The following is a 21,233-nucleotide window of genomic DNA, read 5'->3' on the forward strand; positions in this document are numbered from 1 at the left end:
CACACACCTGAACACACACACACAGAGATATAGACAGACACACAGAGAGATAGAGAGAGAGGCACACACCTGAACACACACACACAGAGATATAGACAGACACACAGAGAGATAGAGAGAGAGGCACACAGAACACACACACACAGAGATATAGACAGACACACAGAGAGATAGAGAGACACACAGAACACACACACACAGAGATATAGACAGACACACAGAGAGATAGAGAGACACACAGAGAGATAGACAGACACACAGAGATAGAGAGACACACAGAGAGATAGACAGACACACAGAGAGATAGACAGACACACAGAGAGATAGAGAGAGAGATATAGACAGACACAGAGAGATAGACAGACACACAGAGAGATAGACAGACACACAGAGAGATAGACAGACACACAGAGAGATAGACAGACACACAGAGAGATAGAGAGACACACAGAGAGATAGACAGACACACAGAGAGATAGAGAGAGAGGCACACACCTGAACACACACACACAGAGATAGACAGACACACAGAGAGATAGAGAGAGAGGCACACACCTGAACACACACACACACAGATATAGACAGACACACAGAGAGATAGAGAGAGAGGCACACACCTGAACACACACACACAGAGATATAGACAGACACACAGAGAGATAGAGAGACACACAGAGAGATAGAGAGACACACAGAGAGATAGAGAGACACACAGAGAGATAGACAGACACACAGAGAGATAGACAGACACACAGAGAGATAGAGAGACACACAGAGATATAGACAGACACACAGAGAGATAGACAGACACACAGAGAGATAGAGAGACACACAGAGAGATAGACAGACACACAGAGAGATAGACAGACACACAGAGAGATAGAGAGACACACAGAGATATAGACAGACACACAGAGATAGAGAGAGACACACAGAGAGATAGAGAGAGACCCCGCTACCTGCAGTCAGAGGTGCCCTCAGGTGATAATCTGTGGATTGTTTTGCATTGTTCTCCAGATAACGCAGACAGGAGAATAGGAGCTACTCCTCCACACAATAGTCCCTCTAGTAAAACATAGAACGAGGTGAAAACAGAAGTAAGGAGATCAACAGAGACAGGTGGGAAAAATAGTGATGTTTGGATGGACCGAAGGGAGGGAACCAAAACAAAACATATAGTTGAAAAAGGCGTGTGTTTACTTACGATGGTCATGCAAACAGGATGTGTTGCTTTTGGAACGTCTTTATGATTCAAATGTAGTTGGAAATGAAAGGAAGTGGTCATCATAACCATCCCTTCATAAACAATGCTTACCTTAAGTTATCCAACCACAAGGTCCCCAAAAAGAGCATCCATTCACAAATAGGATGCCATGAAAATGTTTAAAGTATTAAAATATACATTAAAGAAATCTAGAAGCCGCTGTTATTCCATCCTGATTCCAGGAATCTTCCAAAAGCAAATGTATTTCTGTCAAACTGGGAATTTTGGTAAAGTTATAGGAATTTTACAACACTCAAAATATTACAAATGAGACCAAATGCATTTACCACCTTGTAACATTTATTACATCATTACGGAGGTCAACGCTGCGGACAACATGTCTTCGCTTCAATCTGTGTCAGCAGTTTCAAGAGCGAGGTGGCATTGTAAGGGAACAGACTCCTCCTCTGCAGTCTAGTCACCACCACTCTGAGCTCTGTCAGACACATAACAGTCCTATCAAAAGAGTGGCTGTTGTGTGTGTGAACCACAGAGTCGCTGTGTAGCCTATCCTGTGTAAGGCCTGATGGGAGGTCACCGTCCTCAGTCTCAGACTCCTCTGAGCTGCCGTAGTCCACCAGACGGAGAGGGGGAGTAGAGGCCAGGGCAGTTGCACTCCCTGAAGGCAGACACAAGCTGGGCTGCAGACAGGAAGCTGGCTCTGGGTCCACGATGGTAACTGATCCTCCAGAATGGCTGGAAGTAGACACTCTTCCACGAGAGGCACACAACGACTGCTGGAGTTCCTCTCTCAGGTTGTCCAATAGTTGATAGTCTTTCTGGCTAATCTTCCAGCTCAGTTTACACCGGTCCGACCCATCTATCTTCTGACAGACCGTTTGGAAGCCTTCCCAGTCGTCCTGGAGGTGTTTTAGGTAACGGACAAAGTACTCGAGGAAGCAGGTTTCCGTTGAGATGAGGAAATCGAGGAGAATGCTGTGGTCGAAGGAGATGTTACGGAGGAGGAAGAGAAAGTGACAGTGGGGGTTGCCGCCGACAACACACACAGCATCAGCTTCCAGGTCAGAGGACACTCTGTAGGAAGGCAGACAGAAGAGTCAGACATCTTAAGGACATAATAGGCTTGTTTCCCGGACACAAAATAAGACTAATCCTGGATTTGCCAGCATCTGCATTGAGCATTGTTTTTAGTCCAGTGTCTGGGAAATTGGTCCAATCAGGTTCTCAACCTACTCCTTTATGTGGGTGACTGAGCTTAGATAAGAGATATCAAAATGTCAGATTTTCATAAGCAGAATCAAACCAACCACTGACAAAACTGCAATTCAGAATTCATGTAAAAGAAAGCCACATAGAAATACTGCCTTTTGGCCATCAGCCAGTGTTTCAGTATTATAAACCAGCCATTCTACTCTTACTGTTCAGCCATGTTGTCCGGACCTCTGGTAGTCTCTTTGGGGGTACCACGGGGTTCAATTCTTGGGCCGACTCTTTTCACTGTATATATCAACGATGTCGCTCTTGCGGGGGTGATTCCTTAATCCACCTCTACGCAGATGACACCATTCTGTATACATCTGGCCCTTCCTTGGACACTGTGTTAACAAACCTCCAAACGAGCTTCAATGCCATACAACACTCATTCTGTGGCCTTCAACCGCTCTGAAAACGCTAGTAAAACTAAATGCATGCTATTCAACCAATCACTGCCCACACCGGCCCACCCGACTAGCATCACTACTCTGAACGGTTCTGACTTAGAATATGTGGACTACTACAAATACCTAGGTGTCTTGCTAGACTGTAAACTCTCCTTCCAGACTCATTTCAAACACCTCCAATCCAAAATGAAATCTAGAATCGGCTTCCTATTTTGCAACAAATCCTACTTCACTCACACTTCCAAACATACCCTTGTAGAACTGACTATACTACCGATCCTCGACATCAGCGATGCCATCAGTTTTGTCACCAAAGCCCCATATACCACCCACCACTGCGACCTGTATGCTCTCGTTGGCTGACCCTCGCTACATATTCGTTGCCAGACCCACTGGCTCCAGGTCATCAATACGTCTTTGCTAGGTAAAGCTCCGCCTTATCTCAGCTCACTGGTCACCATAACACCCAACCGTAGCACGTGCTCCAGCAGGTATATCTCACTGGTCATCACCAAAGCCAACACCTCCTTTGGCCGCCTTTCCTTTCAGTTCTCTGCTGCCAACGACTGGAACGAATTGCAAAAATCGCTGAAGCTGGAGACTTATATTTCCCTCACTAACTTTAAGTATCAGCTATCTGAGCAGCTTACCGATCACTGCAGCTGTATACAGCCCATCTGTAAATAGCCCATCCAACTACCTACCTCATCCCCATAATGTTTTTATATACTTTTTTTGCTCTTTTTCACACCAGCATTTCTACTTGCACATCATCATCTGCACATCTATCACTCCAGTGTTACTTCACTACTTTGGCATATTTATTGTATTTGTTATTTTATTGTGTTTTTGACTATTCGTTTGTTTATGTGTAACTCTGTGTTGTTTTTTGTCGCACTGCTTTGCTTTTTCTTGGTCAGGTCACAGTTGTAAATGAGAACTTGTTCTCAACTGGCCTACCTGGTTAAATAAAGGTGAAATAAAAAACATAATGAAGGTATGTAATTAGGTTGTATGGTACCTCTGATGGAGGTATAGTAGGAGTAAAGCCTTTGCTGCTTCCATCATGTCGTCGTCCTGCTCTCCAAACACCAAGGACACCCAGCAGCAGGGGTGAGATCCCTGCTTCAGCTGGACCCCACGCTGCCTCAGGAACAGCAGCAACGCACTTAAATAGCCATGGATGCCTATGGTATTACATACACCTGTGGGACCAGAGACAAGTGAATGGTCAGAGTGGGTAGAAGTTGCCTCTACCCACTGATTCCAGATCAGATATTTTCACAGCCATAATGGTTAAGGTTTGGATCTGGGTAGGGTAATCTGATTCTAGACCTGAGGTTAGGGGTCCTGAGGAACTTTTCCCTTGAAAGAGACAATACTTAGTGAAATACTGTTCTTGTGTGTTATGTGTTGGGAAACATTGCCCCCTATTGCATATATCGGTCTGAATTATCGTTCCTGTCATCATGATGTTTTTCTCCTTCTGATTATTTGAGCTTTAGAAACTAGTCATGTTAAAGTTGGACTCAGCGATATGACAGATGCAGAAAGTAAACAGCATAGTGGGTCAATTCCTGCAACAACTTCCACGAGGCTCAACATCGCTGTTTTGGTACTGTGGCTACCACGCTCAAACAGAGCAAAGCGAACACATGCACATGCACAGATACTGTGTATGACTGTGTGAGAGAGAATTATTGCATGTCTCTCTTCTCAATATCTGCGGTGCTGCTCGTGGCAACATCATTTCGCTGAGTCTACCTTTAAGGTAGAATAAACATTGTGCCTAGCGTAGATATGGTTAATAACATTTACAAATAGTCCTATATTACCTTTCCCACCAGCGGATTGGATTTTGTATTCCAGTGACTTGAGCACAACTAAACTAACAGCCCTCAGCATCACATGATCGAACGCATCACTGCTCCCGCCACACGATTGGCCTGTCCCTCCAAAGAAAATGGCCGCCGACTCCACTGGAACACACTGTAACCAATCAGTGTGCACTGCCTGCAACACATCATCAGCTAGTGTAAGAATGTCACTGGTCATGTGATCATCTCCATGCGTTAGGGAGGACGCCTCGCCAAAACCCATGTCCTCGCCTGCCTTCTGAAGGAGAATCCTCTTTAAAAGCAGAAGCACTTGCTTCTTCACAAAGTAGTGGACATGAGAGTCGACTATCCGCAGTAGCGCCGATGCCTGTACGAGGGAGAGCCTTGAGCTGGTGAAACAGACACTGGTGGTGCTTAGTTTGAACCTGGCTGCAGTGAGCACTTCCAGTAAGTCTAGGAGGTTAGTCAGAGTTGTAGCCCAGTCTGCCGTGTTACTACTGGGGTATGACGCAGAGTTCCCATGGCCCAGACTCTCTACAGGGACAAGCTGGGAGTAAGCAGCAGTGAGAGCTGTGTCGAATGTGGCAAGAAGTTTCTCCACAGTCCCTGAGGGGAAAAGAAAGAGAAGGACCCACTGTGGCTAAAACCAATGTACATTGTATTGACATGGAAGATGCATAGGTAGGTAGAATACAATTACAATGTCAACACTCACAGCCACACTGTAGTTACACTATTCCAGCCTATGTGGCCTAACTACCACGTAAATACATGGTAAATACATAGGATTTGGCACCAAGTGGAACTTATTTGGAGTCAAATAAAAGACACATGTTGGTACAATTGATGGATGAATTGTGTTTCAATACCAGGTTGATATGCTGATGTTTCTTTTAGAACTGCTTTCAGGACAGTGGTAAGCGACCATGTGCATGCTTCCAGTTCGTTGCCAGAGCAAGGGTTCTGGAGCACTTGCAAGCACTTCCATTCCCAAATCTGGTTGACTGTATTCTAGTCCAAAAACAAAAGAGAGAACTGAATGTAAGAATCTGCTTAAATACATCCTGGTAGGCCTGTGTGTGAATAGGATTTTACAGTATCAGGTGACAGATTTGGGTTCTCTAATGTGAGACTGTCTGATGCACACAGAACTCCAAGAGTTACTTGACTAGTATTCAATATAACTTACTTGACTATGCAATACAATATAGTCATAAATCACACAAGATATGAGAGCAATCAGAAAACTCACAAAGCAACGCAGCTCAAAAATAACATAGGAGGATACACTCTTTGCAGCTAGATGAGACAGCAACCTGTCCTTGCAGCATGCAAGGTGAACCTGTGGGAGGTGGAAACAAACATGTTATTACTATAAACAAACCCAAAGCACAATACAAATATATTATCCAATTATATGCAGGAAACCAAACTCACAAGTTTGGACATAAAATCCATATGCTGGAATAATACTGTAGAAACATCTTTGAAGTAAAGGCTGGTTTCTTGAGACAGTTGTTGAGATGTCAGCTTGGAGCTTATTTTCTCCACCAGAGTCAACACAAGACAAGCCAGTTCAGTTCCATTTGGGTTTGGAGAATATTTGGAGGACGTTAGGAGATCTCTGGACTGGTCCCGATGCTGAGAATGATAACCATCACTGGCATCAAGAGTCAGTTCACATACACATGTGAACATGGAGGATGCCAACTCATGGCTACTCATTTTGCTGGGTGATGTTCTCGACAATAAACTTCTGTAAGCATCATTTAGGACATGAAATTGTTCATTCATGTTGACACAGCGTTTGGGTTTTCAATGATCACGGGGGTCTTGGCAGTGGTCAATCTGAAAAAAGAAAAAGTAGCACAGAGTTTTTCGGATTTTGATTAGATTTCTGCCACGCGAACCACATTCTACACTTTACTAAGCGTGCATAAAGTAAATTGCAAGGATGGTATTATACATGTTTTCTGTACACGTTTGTATAGCGCAACACTGAATATTAAAATGATATATCGCCGCAATTAATTTATCTTTTGAAAGATAAGCATTTTTCGACTTTGCGCCGACCATCTCGAAACAATAATTGTTAACATCTCTTCCTGTTTGGTTTGCGTTGCATGCTGTGACTTGTAGTGCAATGTATAATGTACAGTTAAAACACTTTAAATGTTGTCGTCCATCCTAACCTTTCTGGACCGAAAATGACCAATTTAGTCTATATTGTATTTAAAATATCAATTTGTAATTTTATTTTTTAAAGTATTATCTTAATTTTAGGTTCTGGCTGTGTTGTGAACAGACAGTGCACCACGTGACTGAACACGGAAGTACAGCGTGCGATAACATTTAGCAGAAAATTGGGAAGGAGTTCACTCATTCTATTGTGTTAACAATGAGAAGAATTATAGCCATAGAAACCGTTGGCCTACTTTGTTAAAAATCGAGCTAAACAGACTGGAGTTCATAAAGTTTTGCAGAAGGATGCTGATTTGACAGCTCAAATTCCTCGCTCCTTGTGCCTGATTGGCTAAAACAAGCCCGTTGAAATTGGGGGTTCGCATCGGTGGAGAATGGCTAGCAAGCCTGCTAGCTTCTTATTTTAAGTAAGAATAATGCATTAATTCATCAAAGCTAGCTAACACCTACCTTGTGTAGTTGAAGTATGGTTGCCTTCTCGAGTCGTGCACATGTTCACATAGCTATTAAATTGTTACAAATGTTTTAAAACTCTGAAATCCAATGCATTCCTAGTAGCTTGAAAAACTGGGTAACGATTTAGGCTAATTGCTAACCAGCAGTAGTTGATCGATTAATTTATTCCTTAAAAGGGAATTGTGTGTATATATAGCAATATATCAGCGCAGTGTACCGTAGTATCATGCCGTAGTTTATGGGCATGTAGATATATAATTAAAATAAGTCAGAAAGGAGTGGAACAAGTTGGGGTCGCAGTACTAGCTAGCTAACGTTAGCTAACATTTCCATTGTTTGAGTACATAGTTAGCCAACTATTAGCTGGCCAATGGCTACTTGGATAACTAGGTTGCTGTGGATTATTTTTAATTAAACTTTGTCTGAAATGCATTGTCTAGTCTAGCTTTAAAGAACACCGCTATAGCTACAACATTGCCCTAATTTGGAAGACGAAAGGCAGCAGCCGACCTTCCAATACAGGTAGCAATCTAACTGTTAGCAAGTAAGCTAGCTAACCACTACTAGTTAGCTTTTGTTTGTATCGTATTGTAAGCAATTAGCCTACTAGCTTGCTTGTTTTTACATTGAACGTTATCTAGGTAGTTATAGCTATCATACCGCCATCCCATTTGGATAGAAGCTAGCTGCAGGTATAGCTAACATTACATTTATGTGAAATGTTTAGCTATTCCCATTTCTCAGTTGCTGTCATAATGTTATGATTGTCAATGCAGTATGCTTTTTAATGCCTTCTATTGGGTAATATAAACTGAATGTGAATACTCATTAAATTGTCTTTGTTTTTTTTTCAGAGTCTGTGCTAACCCACAATCCATTTGAGTGGAGTTCTTATCTGTCTGTCGTACTGTTGCGCAAGAGACACATGAAAATTGTCTTAACTACATAATCAAGCTTGACAAAAGGTGAACATCTATCTGCTGCTGTTCAGTATGGAATACCATAGGGTCCATAAAGTATACAAGTGTTCTGCGCACCTAAAAGTAGTGCTGCGGTGGTCACCAACTCTGGTTCCTGCCAAGCATCAAATAGCCTACCTGTTTCAACTGATCACCGGAGCTGGTGACCACTGTGGTGTAGTGCAGTGGGGGCCCCCAGTTGTCTAACAGATTTCCTCTATTCCACCCGAGCACCCCTCAAGCACTTGGTTCGTTGAATGAGATGTGCTAGAACTAGAATGTGCAACGGCTTTTGATCCCAGCGGAAACAGTTGGATTTAGAAAACCTGCTAATGTATAGTCAGCTGATTTATACCAATAACACAAATGTATCCATGACGATGTACTGTTATCAAAACGAAGGCCTAGCTATTTTTGACTAATAACCCAAATTAAGTGATGCAGCTTATGTGTTTACTGTCTCAACTCTCCAGATAGAGGACTAGGTGTGGATGACCCCTCCCCTTACGAGATGTAACAGGATGCTGAACCATCACTGTAGAAGGAACCCCGAGCTTCAAGAGGAGCTGCAGATACAGGCAAAGACACTTAATACCAAGACGGCCTACTCTACTGTTAGCATTTCCCACTGGTAAATGACTGCTTATGCTAAAGATGAATGCTAATGCTCTTGGTTTGTACTGTCTTTGCTCCAGGCTGCAGTGGCAGCGGGGGATGTGTACACTGTCAGGAAGATGCTGGAGCAAGGCTACTCTCCGAAGATCCGTGATGCCAACGGGTGGACCCTGCTCCACTTCTCCGCTGCCAAGGGGAAGGAGAGATGTGTCCGGGTCTTCCTGGAGCACGGAGGTGAATACGGGGGTCTGGGGTTTTGGTCCACAGGAGGTTGGGCGCACCTTAATTGGATAGGACGGGCTCCTACTAATGGCTGGAGTGGAGTCAGTGGAATTGTATCATACACATGGTTTCCATGTGTTGGATTCCATTTGCTCCGTTCCAGCCATTATTTATTTTTATGAGTTGTCCCCCCTTTAGCAGCCTCCTGTGCTGTTGTCACACGTTGAAGGCAGTGTTCCGCCTTCGTTCTTTTTCCTTGGCAGAGCTCAAAAAGCCCCCACGGTTATAGTCACGGCTAAATTGAAACCAATGGAGGTGAATTGTCAGTAGAGATGGGTGCTAGGGAAATACTTTTCACAATTGGCCTGGTGACAAGGTTGGTGAAGGGATTTGTCAGAATCCATGTTCACAAAGAAAAGGAGACTAGCAGAGGAAATGGTTGTCAGAATCCATGTTCACAAAGAAAAGGAGACTAGCAGAGGAAATGGTTGTCGCACATCAAGGGTCTGCCATATGATGCTACATGCATCCATTCAGTGGCTTTATATCAGTCATCTAATCACATATTTGTTCATAATGATTATCCTTTCACATGTGCTGTTTGTTTGAGATATATTTCATATTGGTGCACCATGACAGTGCAACCTGAATCAAACTCCACCTTTGAATTGTTGGTCTATAGATGGCAGTATATAACCATTCTGGAAATGGCAGCACTTTATCTTCTCCACAGCTTCACTCCCAGCTCATTCTAACATGGTATATAGGCTGTAGGGTGAAGTTGACCCTAGATGCTGATCTTGGTTCGGTTTGACATTTTCCCCACTAATGGTTAAGGTTAGGACTGGGGAGGGGGAAGCTCATCCTAGATCTGTACCTAGAGGAAACTTTACCCTATAGCAGTTTAACATTATGCTTCTGAGCAGAGTGAAAATCATGTTCATTTTGTGAAATTATGATGGAATAGTGTTGCAGTCATTATTGTTTTTATTTAACGCTATTAAAATGTGTACAGATTTAGATTCCAAATCATGTAGATGCAGTGATCATTACATCTAGTCCAGAGGGCGCTGTAGACCAAGTCTCTCAGTAACTGTTTTCTCTGAAGAGCTCATTGGACGAGTCAAGGGTTTATTTTGTATTATGCGCAGAAAAATTGAGACTGAAATGTATGCATAACCAACAAAGCAAGAGAGTATTTTGTTACCCTTGACTTAATTGTCTAAAATAATTTAACGATACGCTAAAAATAATCTCTTTGCTGTTCAGTCAAACAGCCTACCTAATGGATTTATGTTGGATAAGAGGGGAGCCAGACATTTTTAACAAGGCTGTTTGAATGGAAAATTCCCCTCTGGATTTAGCCTAGGCCCTAGCAGACACTGACGTGGTCATTACCTGCACTCTCGGCCTTGGCTAATTGAAATAGCAGGACTTTAACCTCTGACCCCGCTTTCACACTCTAATGTCTCACTGATGCTAATTGTTCTAATGCTCCAGCATCTGCCTGCCCACTCTTTCCTTTCACACCACAGCAGACTTTAAAGTGGCAATCAGCAGATGAAATAATAACACAGTGGAATCCCCGCTCCTGTTTTGGTAAAAAGCTGAGAGGTGGGACTGTTGAACTGAAACCACCCTCAAATTCATAGACAGAGCAATGGATGCAAGGACTGACCATCCGTCATATCAAAGTATAGTTTAAACCATTTTTTTTAGACTGTGTAGCGATTGTTTACATTTACTTTGTTTACAAACATTGGAGTTAAACAAGCTTATATTATTGGTTCTGATGGGGTATGATAGTTGAACTGCGCTCATGAGGCATAAGTTGTATTCTTCAAAAATCAATGGAAACACACAATTAATTTGTAAGTTCAGAAATGGATGTAGTAATTGCAGATTGTCCCTTTAATGTTTATGCAGCTGTCACTCAATAATCCATCCTCTTGTTTCTCCTCTCTCTCTGATTGTTATTTGTTAGTGTTTTAACTGAATGTGTCATTTTCTGTTGTAATAAAGAGCCTGTAGAAGACAGTTCCCCTCACCCCCCCTTGTCCCCTGTCTATCTCCCCCGCAGCTGACCCCACAGTAAAGGACTTCATCGGCGGCTTCACTGCGCTCCACTATGCCGCCATGCACGGCCGTGCGCGCATCGCCCGCCTCATGCTGGAGTCGGACTTCCGCAGCGACATCATCAATGCCAAGAGCAACGATGGCTGGACGCCGCTGCATGTGGCTGCCCACTATGGCCGCGACTCTTTCGTGCGGCTCCTCCTTGAGTTCCGCGCCGAGGTGGATCCCCTCAGCGACAAGGGCACCACGCCCCTCCAACTCGCTATCATCCGTGAGCGCTCCAGCTGCGTGAGAATCCTGCTGGACCACAGCGCCAACATCGACATTCAAAATGGCTTCCTGCTGCGCTACGCCGTCATCAAGGGGAATCATTCCTACTGTCGTATGTTCCTGCAGCGGGGTGCGGACACTAACCTGGGTCGCCTCGAGGACGGGCAGACCCCGTTGCACCTATCGGCACTAAGAGACGACGTGCTGTGTGCTCAGATGCTTTACAAGTACGGCGCCGACACCAACACAAGGAACTACGAGGGCCAGACTCCGTGGCGGTGTCGTCGAGCATGTCGGGCATCAGCCGGCCCTGCCTGGACTTCCTACAGGAGGTCACCAGTAAGTCTTGGGAGGGGCACCGTCTGGGGACACTGGGCTGTTAGTAGTACTAGTACCGTATCGCTAGTGGATATAAACACTGCTTTTAATATAATGTCATGGCTTGACTGGGGCTCAGCGTTTCCCCTAGATTGCTTTATCAGACAGGCAGAACGATGACGCCCTAAAATGAACATTCGAAGATGAGTTCAATATAGTTGCCAATGTATCAATACAACTTAACATATTCGTTGTTGGTTGTCAAAAACATTTGTGCACATCAGACCAGTAAAGTAAATGAGGGCTTTCTATGAACATGAACAGAAACATGAAGTCAAAACAGGACCGGGCGATGGAAACGCTTCAAGTCTGTTTCAGGAAGTGTTGGAGGGAGATTGTAAGTTGAGAGGAGAAAAAGAACCTCCAGAAACATAGGGACAGGGAGCGTTGTCATGGTTTTATAATGACCAGTCTTCTGTTGGGGGGAGGGGGGGGGGCACGATGTTACCTGAAGCAGAAATAATTTTAGAGAGGCACAATGCCCTGCTGCATTCCTCTGTGTTTCTCACTGAACTTTGATATGGAGATATCAAAGAGCTCTGGGTTGCTCCCAAATGGCACCCTATACTGTATATTCCCCATAGGGTTCTGGTCAAAAGTAGTGCACTATGTAGCGAATGAGGTGGCCATTTGGGACGAAGACCTGCTGTGCTATTTCAGACTGACAGCCATGTGAAGTCAGACCCCTCTATTCATTCAGACCATAGCAAACGATCAGCCAGATCACATATCCCCCTTATTGATTACACTGACTACCTCAGTGGGTGAACCCATCTGCTGCGGCTAGAAGGGCCTTGTTGAAGGATGAATGGCACCCAGCTCTTATGAAGCTCATTGTATACTATGCCATAGATGTATGGTGTTTCCCGTAGGTTGTTTCTCAGGTGGGTTGGTTGGGGAGCAGAGCGTCGGCCCCCTAGCTACATCCAGGGCTGTCGCTGCCAACACTGACATCTCAACTAGATAGATGTAGAGAGATGAAATGGAAACCAGAATGTCTTTTAAAAGTTGAAATACAACCAAACATTATTTCACACTTACCTTGGCTGAAGTTGGTTCACCAACACTGATATTTCACCTGTAGTCTATAAATGATTGTCTTGAAGCCTTTGGTTGTAAAGGAGAAGTGTGACTCATCTTCCATATGATTTGTCTTTATTTAGACAATGTGGATGAAGGGGTAGCCTATAGTTGAAGAGTGGAGAAAGCACTACCACTGTGCCGCGCTGTCGCACCGGTTTGACATTTTAGTTCAGTTTCACCTGGAGAAAGGAAAGGACAGCTTAGTTCTGGAGACTGCAGACACACAGAGAGGACATAATGGTTGTGGTGACGGGGAGAGACGAGGACAGTTTGGTTGCGGTGACAGACGAGGACAGTTTGGTTGCGGTGACAGACGAGGACAGTGTGGTTGCGGTGACAGACGAGGACAGTGTGGTTGCGGTGACAGGCGAGGACAGTGTGGTTGCGGTGACAGGCGAGGACAGTGTGGTTGCGGTGACAGGCGAGGACAGTGTGGTTGCGGTGACAGGCGAGGACAGTGTGGTTGCGGTGACAGGCGAGGACAGTGTGGTTGCGGTGACAGGCGAGGACAGTGTGGTTGCGGTGACAGGCGAGGACAGTGTGGTTGCGGTGACAGGCGAGGACAGTGTGGTTGCGGTGACAGGCGAGGACAGTGTGGTTGCGGTGACAGGCGAGGACAGTGTGGTTGCGGTGACAGGCGAGGACAGTGTGGTTGCGGTGACAGGCGAGGACAGTGTGGTTGCGGTGACAGGCGAGGACAGTGTGGTTGCGGTGACAGGCGAGGACAGTGTGGTTGCGGTGACAGGCGAGGACAGTGTGGTTGCGGTGACAGGCGAGGACAGTGTGGTTGCGGTGACAGGCGAGGACAGTGTGGTTGCGGTGACAGGCGAGGACAGTGTGGTTGCGGTGACAGGCGAGGACAGTGTGGTTGCGGTGACAGGCGAGGACAGTGTGGTTGCGGTGACAGGCGAGGACAGTGTGGTTGCGGTGACAGGCGAGGACAGTGTGGTTGCGGTGACAGGCGAGGACAGTGTGGTTGCGGTGACAGGCGAGGACAGTGTGGTTGCGGTGACAGGCGAGGACAGTGTGGTTGCGGTGACAGGCGAGGACAGTGTGGTTGCGGTGACAGGCGAGGACAGTGTGGTTGCGGTGACAGGCGAGGACAGTGTGGTTGCGGTGACAGGGAGAGAGGCCATCCAGCTAGGTTGGATCCTGCCCTTGTGTGAGAGAGATGTAATTGTTTCTCTAGCCCCATTAGACTGATAACACTCCAGAGCTAACTTCCTGGATGCTAATAGATTCATTTTAAAACTGCCAATAAGAGGGTGTTTGGCCTTGAGCTGCCTGATCATTTGGGAAACATGTTTTGAAAGGCTCATTATTGTCCCATTTGAAGTGTGGAATAATCTAAAGTCACAGTGAGAGGGAGCTTACTGACCAGCTGCTTGTTTCAGTTTGGTTCAGAGTCAAACGTCATGAATCAAAGTGAAAGGAGCAAATTGTCACTAGACATGCTTGTCTGACTCACCCGGGCTCTCCTGTAACAGCGGGATGTCCAGTCTTCTGCTCACCTTGTACATCCTCAGTCTTTTGTGCAAGATTAGTTATCAAAACACGCTTAACTTCAACCTTTTATTTCATACACACCATTGGTAGAATGATCTGTTCTTACTGTCCTGTTGTGGAAAAGGGCGATCTGCTTTGATCTCTTTAACAGATGTGTTGTATGTTTTCAGGACAACCCAGGACGTTGCAGGACATGTGTCGGATAAACATCCGGCATCACATAGGCCTCCAGAGCTTGACGTTTCTGGAGGACCTGCCCGTTGCCAAGGTCATGAAAGACTACCTAAAACACAAGTTTGACAATGTGTGACGACAAGAGTTTTGTTTTTTATATACCACACGAACCAGGCAGACGGAGAACGTCGTTCTCTCCTTTCATCAGACTATGCAAGCAATGTGCTACCTTCCGTTGTCTGAAGCCTGGAGGGTGCAGGACCAGGTTTCTGTACAACCTCCAGAGGTCACTTTGTAACCTCAGTTAAACACGTTGCCGGATGGAGACGGAGTATCTTTCTCTCTCCACCGTGTTTCGAACCGCATTAGCAGCATTACGTCTTTGGTTGGACGACTGAATTGGTTGGGAACAGGGAGCAATGTTTCAAGTAGGGCTTTGTTTCAATCATGATGAATTGTTGATGAAGGGGTGCAGTCCTACTTCCTGTTGTGGAATAAAGCTTGTTTTGATAGAAATGAGATGACCGGCGATTCGCTGCTGTCTTGTTACCCATAATGTATGTCAGATGTCAGTCCACATCAAGCCAGTTATTGTTTTTGTGGAGATGAAGTGTTCCTATTAGTTTTCATGAAGACGCCAACATTTCTTTGCTGTGGTAAATCTGGGCAAGTTGAGCACGAGAGAGGTTTGTCAGACTGACATTCTTTTTTTTAATGTGTAAAACTTGTTGCAGAATGGGTCAATCTTGTGATACAGCATTTCAAATAATCAGGTTATCAAAACCTCTTAATTATTCAAGTATTACAAAAGCTCAGTGTTGAGTTAACTCAAGCTTGAGTTGGCTAAAGTAGACCCGTTTTGACTTGAGTTATTGATTGAAGGATTCACAAGTGAGTGATACCGAGGAGGGTTTTCAGTGGAGGGACGGCCTGAGTTTTCCACATTTACAGTAGGTGTTGACAAGATGAGTGAGTGATACCAAGGAGGGTTTTCAGTAGAGGGACGGCCTGAGTTTTCCACATTTACAGTAGGTGTTGACAAGATGAGTGAGTGATACCAAGGAGGGTTTTCAGTAGAGGGACGGCCTGAGTTTTCCACAGTTACAGTAGGTGTTGACAAGATGAGCCATCAGCACGGCTCGGTGAAGTCTGTCTGCAATGGTTACCATGTACAGACATAAACATCGTAAAAAAAACAATGTAAATAATTGTCATATATGTACAGCAGATATTTTTCTAGAATTATTTAAGCGATGATCTCTTGTATTCTTAATGTATTTGGAGTTTGTTGGATGGTATTGTGTGCTGTTGATGTGACCCATGTATTGGTTTTCTATGTGTATGCGTGTCTTAAGAGTTTTAGAAGATACGCACGTGTATTTTTGAAACTAAATATTTAGTTAAAATAATTTTTACTTTGTGGGAGATGGAACGGGTATTGGGTTAAGAATAAAATAAGTGCATTTGTGTTTAAATGTCAATGGCCCTGTTTTTAAATCATATTTGTTCACATTTGTGTTAAGATTTTTTTCCCCATCACTTTGATTGTCACTGATATTAATGAATGGAGTTTACATAGATTTTTGCATGATTTCAAAGACAGTATTTGCATAGTTTTTTGGCCAACATTTCAAAGTGATGTCTGCGTTGTAATTCTGAACAGACATAAAGAGGTGGTAGAGGTCTTCCTCTTGCTGATGCAATGTTTTGTTTAATTTGCATCTGGCCTGTGGTCAAACGGCAGTACTCTGCTCCCTAACTTAGATTTGAATTATAAGCGCAGACTTTTCTAATTAACTTTGAATACTTTTCGACAGCACATTATTCTGTTGCAGAGACTTTAAAACAGGGGTCGGCAACAGGCGGCCGCGAGCCCTCAGGATTTTCCTTTTGGGTCAAAAAATAAAAATCTACAGGAATTCAGCTAAAATCTAATTTAATTTAGGAAATCAGTTCAAGTATTTCCATAAATAAATGATCGTGTCTCAAGGTATGAAATTGTACTTGAGAATAACGATTTCTTTTTGGGATTAGTTGAGTTCAAATTGCAGTGCACAAATTATTAGCAATATGTTCTGCCGTTGGCTCCGACAAAAATCAGCCCGCGGTTTGAGTTGCCTACCCCTACCTTAACCAACTGGTAGAAATGTTGAAATGCAGGTTGATCCTCCATCCTTAGTTAATGAAAGGAGTTTTTTTATTTATGTGTGTGTGTGTGTGTGTGTGTATAGTACCAGTCAAAAGTTTGGACACACCTACTCATTCCAGGTCCGTGGGGCGACGCACAACTGGCCTAGCGTCGTCCGGGTTAGGGAGGGCTCGGCCGGTAGGGATATCCTTGTCTCATCGCGCACCAGCGACTCCTGTGGCGGTCCGGGCGCAGTGAGCGCTAACCAAGGTTGCCAGGTGCACAGTGTTTCCTCCGACACATTGGTGCGGCTGGCTTCTGGGTTGGATGCGCGCTGTGTTGGGTTGTGTATCGGAGGACGCATGACTTTCAACCTTCGTCTCTCCCGAGCCCATACGGGGGTTGTAGCGATGAGACAAGATAGTAGCTACTAAAAAAAACAATTGGACACCACGAAATTGGGGAGAAAAAGGGGTAAAAATAGATGTTTAAAAACACTATGAAATTCCACATGGAATCATGTGGTAACCAGAAAAGTGTTCAATATATTTTATATTCTTCCAAGTAGCCACCCTTTGCCTTGATAACAGCTCTGCACACTTTGCATCCTCTCAGCCAGCTTCATGAGGCTTCATGGAATGCATTTCAACAAGGCATGGCCTTGTTCATTTGTGGAATTTCTTTCCTTCGTGTGTTTGAGCCAATCAGTTGTGTTGTGACAAGGTAGGGTTGGTATACAGAAGGTTTCTTCAAGTACAGTTGCAAAAACTATCAAGCGCTATGATGAAACTGGCTCTCATGAGGACCGCCACAGGAAAGGAAGACCCAGAGTTACCTCTGCTGCAGAGGATTAGTTCTTTAGAGTTACGTGGAGGTGCTTTGCTGGTGACACTGATTTATTTAGAATTCAAGGCACATTTAATCAGCATGGTTACCACAGCATTCAGCAGCGATACGCCATCCCATCTGTTTTGCACTTAGTGGGATTTTTATTTTTCATAGGACAATGACCCAAAAACACTCCTCCAGGCTGTGTAAGGGCTATTTGACCAAGGAGAATAATGGAGTGCTGCATCAGATGACCTGGCCTCCACAATCACCTGACTTCAACCCAATTGAGATGGTTTGGGATGAGTCGGACTGCGGAGTGAAGAAAAAGCAGCCAGCAAGTGCTCAGGATAGTTGGGAACTCCTTCAAGACTGTTGGAAAAGCATTCCAGGTGAAGCTGGTTGAGAGAATGCCAAGCGTGTGTAAAGCTGTCATCAAGGCAAAGGGTGGCTACTTTGAAGAAGCTCAAATATAAAATATATTTTGATTTAACACTTATTCCACAATGTAGAAAATAGTCAAAATAAAGAAACTCTTGAATGAGTAGGTGTGTCTAAACGTTTGATTGGTGCTGTATGTATATGTGTATATATATATATATATATAATATATATATATATATATATTATATATATTATATATATATATATTATATATATAACACCGCTTGCTATTGATCAGCATCATAGATATGGACAAGTGTTTTTCTAACCATCTGCCTGACAAGGAAAAACCATGGGCTGGGGTGTATTCATTATGCCGATTCTGTTGCAAAAAGGAACAATACGGGGAGGGACCAAGCTGAATTTGTCCAATAGAAACTCTTGTTTTCACTGTTTGGACTAATGATTACACCCCTGATATTTTAGCCCATAACTAGCACCCCAAGGTTTTCCTGGCTAAGTCATGTAGTCAGGAAAAACTCTTGGGCCAAATCACAGAATTTAAGCTGACAGGTAGACTAATTCTAGAGTTAGTTTTTAGTTCTGTCACTAGTTGTTCCTCCCACAACCACACTTCAGTTGCATTTCCTGTGGTTTAATGTCCTCTGTCTGATTTTGGATGAAAAAAACATTTTTGTAAGACCGACTGTTTATATACAGTGAGCAGAGAGAGAGATTGTTGTATGTGATTCACAGCATATCCTGGGTCTTGTTCATTAGGGCATGCAATGGAAAGTTATTTAAATATGATTTCTGACAGAAACCAAAAATGTGTGTTTCTTATTGGACAAGTCCAAGTAGTCCATCCCTGTTTGAGTCCATTTTCTTCAGTTTGGTACGTAATGAACACCACCCTGCATTGTGTTACGGTTAGGATTTGGAGAGGGGAAGCTGATCCTAGATCTGTACTTAGGGGAAACATCACCCCAACGCAATATGTTGCAGGGCTAGGAGTTTTACCTGGACAATGGGATCTGACCAGGAAGATACCCAAGGCTCCTGAGTTTTTCCCAACCAGGTTACATGGTTTATGGCCCTCAAACTCAACTCTGGACCTCGAAGCCAGTTCTACTGCTTTGTTTTTCATTGTTCGCTTCAAATCATGGACTGATTTAGACCTGGGACACCAGGTGGGTGATTCCCCTCTAATCAGGGACTGACTTAGACCTGGGACACCAGGTGGGTGATTCCCCTCTAATCAGGGACTGACTTAGACCTGGGACACCAGGTGGGTGATTCCCCTCTAATCAGGGACTGATTTAGACCTGGGACACCAGGTGGGTGATTCCCCTCTAATCAGGGACTGATTTAGACCTGGGACACCAGGTGGGTGATTCCCCTCTAATCATGGACTGATTTAGACCTGGGACACCAGGTGGGTGATTCCCCTCTAATCAGGGACTGATTTAGACCTGGGACACCAGGTGGGTGATTCCCCTCTAATCAGGGACTGATTTAGACCTGGGACACCAGGTGGGTGATTCCCCTCTAATCAGAGACTGATTTAGACCTGGGACACCAGGTGGGTGATTCCCCTCTAATCAGGGACTGACTTACACCAGACCTGGGACACCAGGTGGGTGATTCCCCTCTAATCAGGGACTGACTTAGACCTGGGACACCAGGTCGGTGCAATGAATTTTCAGGTAGAACAGAAAACCAGCAGGCTCTTGACATCGTAGGGTCAGAGTTGAATACCCTGGTCTATGGGATCTGACCAGGAAGATACCTAAAGCCCCCCCCCCCGAGTTCTTCCCAGTCAGGAGAAACTACTGGTCCCTCCTATGTAGGTCTCTAATGGATATGTCTTCCACAACATCAACTACTGAATGTACATAATATGCAGATTTGTAAATGTAAAAATGTGTGAATAAACAAATGTCATAATATTCTAGTGGTTGTGTTGTCTCTGAAATGGGAGAGAGCCAGCTGATAGTACATTCATTTATAGATGGGTTTTGTTAATTGCTGGGGCGGCAGCGTAGCCTAGTGGCTAGAGCGTTGGACTAGTAACCGGAAGGTTGCGAGTTCAAACCCCCGAGCTGACAAGGTACAAATCTGTCGTTCTGCCCCTGAACAGGCAGTTAACCCACTGTTCCCAGGCCGTCATTGAAAATAAGAATATTTTCTTAACTGACTTGCCTAGTTAAATAAAGGTTAAAAAAATTTTTTAAACAATTTAAATAAAACATTTCATTGATGATACTGTTTTTTTTGGGGGGGGGGTCTGTGAAAAAGGAACATATTTAAAGATGCCAGAAATGCACATTAATGCTACATGAAATCCTTGACTTGTGTCTTGGAAATGTTTTGTTTTTATGTGCATTTGTATATAGAAGCATGTTTTGTCATTTTGACTATAGAATATGGCTATACAGTGCAGCTTGTCAAACTATGTTCAACATGAAACATCAATGGAGAACGGAATTGCAGACGGGGCATTTAGTAGTTTGAATGGCAGAAGTGGTAATGTCTACTCAATCATGTATTTGTTGCTGTATCATGACCACCATCTCTTCCTGACTGTTTCCAGGCTGTAAGAGGAAGACATTGTGTCCCGTCTGTCATGTCTAAGCCTGTTTCAGGTGACGATTTCCTACGGCTTCATTTCAGATTGTGTGTGTGTGCGTGTGTGTGTGTATATGCGTGTTTGTGTGTGTGTGCGTGCGTGTGTGTGTGTGTGTGCGTGCGTGTGTGCACACGCAAGAGGGGAGATTTATAATATCATCCCTTTCTATTTGACCACACATTCAAAGAAACAAGCAGATTATCAGAAACAACTCAATTCTAATAGCTGCATATAGATTTCTAAGAGGGAACACCTGGAATTACACATGGTGGCATTATGTCAGCACTCTTTCCTGAGACATGAATCACTTACTTTACGACGGGTGTGTTTCGCCCTTCATAACCTCGTTCTCCTTTTCTCCCAGAATGCTGTCTTAAATAAAGGGGTTTCTACTTTGGTCCCGCTGTCCTCGCGTCAGGACGCAGGCCAACAGTGACTGGCGCTGGTGGCCTAATAGCATTTGTGATATATTTATGTCTAACTTTACCAAACATGGAGTACCATCGTTGATCAGATCACAGGTAACATTACAGGATAACACAATGCCATCCCTCTTTAGCCAAGCAGGCCCACAGACAACAGGAACAATGCTGCCTTTG

At 44.2% G+C, this 21,233-nt stretch overlaps 2 protein-coding genes and 1 long non-coding RNA gene across 3 annotated transcripts; 2 read left to right on the forward strand and 1 right to left on the reverse strand.

Annotated features, from left to right (window-relative positions):
* Positions 1-1,542: 1,542 nt before the first annotated feature.
* LOC124035500 (protein Lines homolog 1-like) lies at positions 1,543-6,836 on the reverse strand. The gene is made up of 6 exons (XM_046348957.1): positions 6,162-6,836; positions 5,977-6,066; positions 5,594-5,735; positions 4,722-5,330; positions 3,908-4,091; positions 1,543-2,299 (listed from the first exon to the last, which is right to left on the reverse strand). Exons 1-6 carry the CDS (start codon positions 6,516-6,518, stop codon positions 1,585-1,587), a joined length of 2,097 nt encoding a protein of 698 aa, XP_046204913.1. The 5' UTR covers positions 6,519-6,836; the 3' UTR covers positions 1,543-1,584.
* A 197-nt stretch (positions 6,837-7,033) lies between these two features.
* LOC124035501 (ankyrin repeat and SOCS box protein 7-like) lies at positions 7,034-14,918 on the forward strand. Its single transcript, XM_046348958.1, is given in 7 exon segments — positions 7,034-7,333; positions 8,237-8,347; positions 8,815-8,919; positions 9,037-9,190; positions 11,259-11,795; positions 11,798-11,863; positions 14,662-14,918. Coding segments are annotated over 5 exon segments (984 nt in total). The 5' UTR covers positions 7,034-7,333; positions 8,237-8,347; positions 8,815-8,832; the 3' UTR covers positions 14,802-14,918.
* Positions 14,919-15,350: 432 nt separating this feature from the next.
* Positions 15,351-16,140, forward strand: LOC124035502. The gene is made up of 2 exons (XR_006838746.1): positions 15,351-15,697; positions 15,776-16,140. It is a non-coding gene; the product is annotated as an uncharacterized LOC124035502 (long non-coding RNA).
* Positions 16,141-21,233: the final 5,093 nt, after the last annotated feature.

This window comes from Oncorhynchus gorbuscha, linkage group LG05, assembly GCF_021184085.1.
Source record: "Oncorhynchus gorbuscha isolate QuinsamMale2020 ecotype Even-year linkage group LG05, OgorEven_v1.0, whole genome shotgun sequence".
Classification (NCBI taxonomy): Eukaryota; Metazoa; Chordata; class Actinopteri; order Salmoniformes; family Salmonidae; genus Oncorhynchus; species Oncorhynchus gorbuscha.